The sequence below is a fragment of the Eimeria mitis genome, genomic scaffold (genome assembly GCF_000499745.2).
Source record: "Eimeria mitis Houghton genomic scaffold, Emh_scaff787, whole genome shotgun sequence".
NCBI classification, from domain to species: Eukaryota; Apicomplexa; class Conoidasida; order Eucoccidiorida; family Eimeriidae; genus Eimeria; species Eimeria mitis.
This window is the reverse complement of record NW_013575778.1, coordinates 9045-15087: the sequence shown is the minus strand read 5'-3', so window position 1 is coordinate 15087 and position 6043 is coordinate 9045. Positions and strand designations below refer to the sequence as shown.

General features: G+C 51.8%; 2 protein-coding genes across 2 annotated transcripts; one reads left to right on the top strand and one right to left on the bottom strand.

The window, feature by feature from the left end:
- Positions 1 to 2220: 2220 nt before the first annotated feature.
- EMH_0022300 (uncharacterized protein) lies at positions 2221 to 3672 on the bottom strand (the record flags this gene model as incomplete). Its single annotated transcript, XM_013501914.1, has 2 exons — positions 2221 to 2701; positions 2975 to 3672. The coding sequence occupies 2 exons, from the start codon at positions 3670 to 3672 to the stop codon at positions 2221 to 2223; spliced, it is 1179 nt and encodes a 392-aa protein (XP_013357368.1).
- Positions 3673 to 4097: 425 nt separating this feature from the next.
- Positions 4098 to 4388, top strand: EMH_0022290 (uncharacterized protein; the record flags this gene model as incomplete). Its single annotated transcript, XM_013501913.1, has 1 exon — positions 4098 to 4388. One exon carries the CDS (start codon positions 4098 to 4100, stop codon positions 4386 to 4388), a length of 291 nt encoding a protein of 96 aa, XP_013357367.1.
- Between the last annotated feature and the right edge of the window lie 1655 nt (positions 4389 to 6043).

The window sequence follows — 6043 nt, the reverse complement described above, 5'->3', positions numbered from 1 at the left end:
AACACACAGTTTCAAAACAAGCTCGACAAAGAATAGGGTAGGGCAGAACGTAGAAACAGTATTGAGCTGTCCGATGCCAAATGTTCCATTGCAAGAACAAAGCCAAAAAGGGAGGGGAAACCAAACGGAGACGGTGTACACATTCTGGTGACGACCCTCCGCCTGCTTTGGCACGGCAATTGATGCATTAACCGCTCTAAGGGCCTGCAGGTAGGCAATTGAAGCAAAGAACTTCGAAGTAAACTGCAACCGCGCGAGTTTCACTCACCGGCGTGGCGGTAGCCACGCACGCCGGTGCGTGGCTATCAGGAGCCACGGGATGGCTTGTTCTGTTTGACCGCTAAGCATCTCGAGCGCAGCCTGTGAATCCTGAGGTGCTCCAGGAGGTGAAGGGCATGCGCGAACCCAGCTGTTCGCAAGGCTTTACACGATTAGCATAAATGAATGCGGCTCAATGCAAGAGCTCGTGCTTTTTGACCAGATCGCTCTGCATGTTGAACGACAGACCTCGGTAGCCTCGTCTGTTCACTGGTATTTATACCCCATCTACATTCAGACAATGTACACGTAGGTAGGCGACTAAGTCGTGCATGGAGATTGTTTTACTGCGGTTTGCGCGTCCTGTTTGCTGTTAGACCCGCACAGTTCAGTATCGAAGCAGTTCATCAATTTGATGCTCTTCAAGCCAAAACGCTGTCGGTGGTGGCTGCCTCCTGCCGCTTCTCTAAAAGGAATGTCCGTACTTCCTTGCGCGAAGGTGCCGGTACCTATTAGGCATTCTCACTGAATCGTAGTGCACGGGCAAGTAAAGCGTTATGGTGCAGATTTTATGCCCGCTTAGCAACACATTTGGAATTCGCTTCCCGATTTCTCCCCAAGCACGAGGCACTGCACTGCGCTCAAAACGTGGTTTGTGGTCCCGTCTCTCGGATGGCAGTGACGGTGTACTCCCCTCAAAACAATCCAACACTGCAGCTGGAACCGTGAAGCCCTCTGATGGTGCTCTACTGCTCTGTCCTCGATGCTCGTTCTGTTCAGCCTGTGCATTGGGCTACTGAACATCAGTGGGTACAGTCTATGCAAAAGGCGGAGATGCTGAAGCGGTGCAGTTCGCGCCATGCGAGGAAGTGCAAGGAGAATAGCAGCAAATCAATATTCAGTTTTTTTTTTTGCAACAAAAAGGATGCTCTAAAGAGCAATGGTTGTGGGTTTGCTGATTGAAACAACTAAGNTTTTTTTTTTGCAACAAAAAGGATGCTCTAAAGAGCAATGGTTGTGGGTTTGCTGATTGAAACAACTAAGTCCCTGGTACCCTCCCGGCACCCAGCATTTGCTCGGCGTGGGCGGCTACTGCTGTTCAGCTCAGTGGCGAGACATACTGCCCACAGATCGAATCGAATTGGTGAGGTGGAGTCAGTGTGGAGTGAACGCTGCTGTATAAGGTTTCGCACAGTGTGTACTGCATCTCTATCAAAGCAGAGCTATCAAGCAAAGCGCCGTGCGTCTTGTGTTTGCTAATCTGCGCTACGGACGCAGCGAGTGCGCCGCAAAGCAAGCAGAGCAGACCCCGGCCTGCTTCAGCAAGCAAATTTCTTTGAAATATCCTTTTCGTGAAGAAGATTGAGTGAAGAACGCGTGTGAAGTACAAAACAAAGGCTAACCAGGAGTCCTCACTGCATTCGCGTATTCTCGAGTGAGACAATAAATTATGGATACCCTGTGCTTGTATTACGATACAACCCTATTAATATACATATGCCTGGGTTACAACAACTCGAACGTTATGAATGCATTAACAATCCCAGGTGTCCCACCAGTTTTCATGCTGAGCATCTCTCTTGTATGAGGAAGTCGAGCACGCGTGTTGTATATATTGTATACAGTCAAAGCAGCCGTGCATAAAGGCTGCTGCTTGAATGCCCACGAATTCCCACATAAAGCTCCTCCTGCTGCTCCGCGTCGAAGGTGGAAGAAGAAACAAGCAAGGGGCTTGCCAACCACCAACAATGCTTGGAGGAGAAAACACCAAACTTAAACTGCTTCATCTCAGCACCCCGATGCCCTTTCCGGTGTGCACTTGTCGTCCCTCTTGCGCCAAAGGGGCGCCTAAATGCTTTCAGACTCGACTCGGCGTTTTAACGGTCAAAGGCCGGGGGCCACATATTTCCCCCTCTCGGCTGCACAGAAAAGCCGAGTTCAACAAAAGCAAGTGCAGTTATTTTAAGTGCAACTTGTCGTCCGCTCGGTCTTCACGACGGGGAGCGGTAATCCCTCTGTTGACTCTGGAGGCAGAGCAGCAAGCTGCTGCCGTTTGTACTGTCGCATGCTCTTTCGCCGTTTGCTGTGGTTGCTGCTGCTGCTGCTGCGACGGCGGCTAACGGCGCTGTTGCGTGCGGAGTCGGGAACGTCTTCGTTCCCCTCCCGATCCCCGGATCCCACGAAATCCCTGTGCTGCTGCTCGAGCTGATGAATGTGCTCTTTAAGGATGGGGTGTTTTTCGAGCCACTGGTTGTACTGCGGGATATCTTTCTGCAGAATGCGGTGGAGTGTGTGCACCTTTGAATGAATGACTTTGCTGTCGGCAACCAGATGCTTCTGCTGGTTCGCAGAGAGCAGCAATTTTTGCTGCTCGTGAATCACTTGGCCAGCGGATACAGCGGCTCTATCCATCGTTGAATTCAGCTTATCAGTGAAAGACAGACTGAGAGCGCACACACAACACATCAACACCGACACAACACAATTGCAAACAAGTCCATCAATGTGCCTCCTCTTCCAGTTGCAAAAGAGCCACACGACGATCACCAGGGGCAACAGAAACCACGTAGCGGCCTGCTGCATCTGCTCATCTAACTTTCCGCATAGTGCTTTTAAGGATCCAGTGTTTTGCGTGTGCTCTGAACTGCATGGGAGGCCTTAAGGTTCCCCGCTATCTTAGGGGAGAAGAACGCGAGAGCTGTGGCGCTCAACTCACTTATCAGTCACTATATCCCTCATGGTGGCGCAGTGTTCGCAGAGTTCCGTCGTGAATCTGATATAGTCGGACCCGAGACCATGTGTGTCCTGCGTAGCAGTTTGCTGCGGCAGGGTGTATGCTGGGTTGGGGGCCCTTGGGGGCCCCTCTGGCGCGAGGCCGCAAGTCAAGGGGCTCGGCACCGAGAAGGGGAAAGGCGCTCCACAGTAGAGAGGAACCCCCCCTGGAGGAGCAGCACCAACGACGCTGCTGCCGCTTCCTGTCTCGGGAATTGCGGCCAGTTGAATGGGAGATAGAGAAGAATGAGAGTTTGTCGTTGTAGGCGTCTGGGGGTTGTCTAAGGAATGCGAGCAAAGATGAGAAAAATAGGACGCTGCAAACGACGTGGGGTCGGGGGCCCCAGACAGAAACTCCCCCACCTCTCCATCGCGGGGGCCCCCCAGCAGCTGCAGCTGCTGCAGGGGCCCACTGGAGTCTGCCCACCCTTCAGCCCCTGGGACAATCAGTCGCTCTGCCCCAGCAGCACAGACGGGATCGGTTACGGCGCCCGGCTGCAGCAGCAGCAGCTGCTGCTGCGCTGCTGCAGCACACTGCGGCGCAGGGAGATATGCGTCTGTTAGGAAGGGGAGAGACGGAAAGGGAGTACAGGGGGCCGGCACCGCGCGTCGGGCCTGAGGGCCCTCCGTAGCAGCATGCATTGCACAGCCAGACTCAAGAACCCGAAGCAAGTCCGCTGCAGCAGCAGCGAAACGAAGGCCAGGCGGACGTCCCACAGTGATGGAGTTCTTGGCTTCTAAGGAATCCCACGGAGGAAAGAGATGAGAGGATATGCGTTTTAGTGAACCTGCTGTTGAGTAACTAAGGCTGCTTATCGGACGGAAGGGCGCAAATATCTGCCGAGCTAAAAGCCTTGCACGCGAGCTCACGGCGGGGTTGTTGTAGGGGCCCGCAGCGGCATAAGACCCTCAAGAAGTACGCAAAGGAGTGGCAAGCTGCACTTAGTGAAAAAAACAACCCGAGGTACACGCGCCGAAGGCCCAAAGCGACGACGGCAAAAGCAGCCTGACACGGGCAAGCGGCAGATAAGGACAGGACTGACGGAGTCCCGTTTGCAGCTGAGGCGATGGAGTCAAGAGGCGAGGAAGAGGATGTGCGGAGAGTCAGAGAAGGACAAGTGGGGGCGGCGGTGCACCGATCTCCCGCGTCCGCGGGAGACACCTCGTGGGCCAAGGGGGGAAGCAGTAGACCTGGGGAGCTCAAGACACAGCAGACTGAATGTGGGGCCCGAGAGTACGGCCCCGAAGGCAGCAGGGATGCAGCAAACCCACCAAGACAGGCGGCAAGCGAAGCAGAGGCGCCGCAGGAGTGGAGAGGCGACAGTGCCAGGGTGCTACACAGTTGCAGCCCCAGATAAGCGATCGAAAACAGATCGAAACTGCTTGTGGGACTACAAGGAAGAGAACACTGGTTGAGTTTTCGGCTCGCCCGCCCGCCCCCAAAGGGAGAGCTCTCTGCCTGCACTGCCGAACCCGCTAGGTCTGCCTTCGGGAGCGTCTCTGCGTCCTAGGCAGAAGCACTCGACGGAAACAACCACAAAATAAAAAGCAAAGTGCAATAGACGTCGAAATGTACCAGAGAAAGCAAAGCTGTGTAACTCGGCAGGGACGGTAGGCGCGAGAAGAGAGCACCGGCTGCGTAAGAGGCACCCCTTGCTGCTAGGTGGGGCGCGACCTCTTACAGAAACCCTTAACCCAATTCTGTAAACATCCCATTTAATGCATTTAAAAACAGAAAGATCCTTGATAAGCCATTTATTTGCGTGCAATTACCTCCTCGCTTAAGGAATCCTGCACCCCCCTCTGGAGGCGAAAGTCGCCCCAAGGCGGAAACTAACGTACACCTCAGCAGGTCTATCGACACAGCGTACATATAAGCTCAAAGATAGCACCATATTAACCGTTTTTCACAGTAAATTCAAAGACATTTCGCTATTTAGGTGTTTGCTGCGGACTCTTCCTCGTCTGTCCCAGTGTGCGCCGAGCCCTCAGCTAACAACTGGATTCCCAAAGACATGGGAGCGCCACCTCGTTCGTTCCCAAATAAGAAGAAGATTGAGCTAATTGAAAAATTGCAAAATGAGTTTACATAACTAATTATTGCCATTAGGGACCAAAGGAGTAAAAAAAAACGCACGGGCTTAACACCCCTGCGTAATTACGAGGTGCTGTGAACAGCCGCATGAGGTTCCTCTACACAGACGCAACCCTCTCGTAGACAGGTTCAATTTCAACTTGTAAACTCTAACCTAGACACGAAATCGGGGTTACGCCATTACTGACGTCTTTTAACGGGGGGCCCTACGCTGCGCTCAGTGTCAGATGGTCTGCGGGCCCGGCTGAACTTCTGCTTTGTTACGCCGTCTGAGCGTTTTTTTTTTTGGTACTACCCCAGTTGTCTTTGGCAGACTATTAGCGCAAATTTCATATGTATCACTTTGCGCACTCCATCATCACCTCGTCATTGTGGTAGCTTTGTCGTCTCTATGCGGTAGGATGGAGCTAGTAGGAGACTTCCGTTAGAAGGCGTCGTTTCTTCCGCTNCTTTGTCGTCTCTATGCGGTAGGATGGAGCTAGTAGGAGACTTCCGTTAGAAGGCGTCGTTTCTTCCGCTATTTAACTTGTTATTCACGAAGTGTGCAGTGATTCTGTCTATTCAGAAGTTGGTTGACACATACGCTTCCCGAGATGGGGCCCGTCAAATGACATTACCTCTTCCATGCTGTTTAATTTCATCGTTTTGCTCGACAAATACGGGAGTCCGTGGGTTAAACTCAATGGTGCCCACCCCCTTTTACACTGCCATAGACAACTATAATGTGCATTGTATTTTCCAGTGGCATAAGAAATACTGCCATGCTTCTAGACACAGTGCGGATTTATATATAGGCTAAATCCAACGGCTGAAATAGTGACAGATTGGCGTTGACGATGTTTTTACTGTTAGTATATATATATATATATATATATATATATATATATATATATATATATATATATATATATATATATA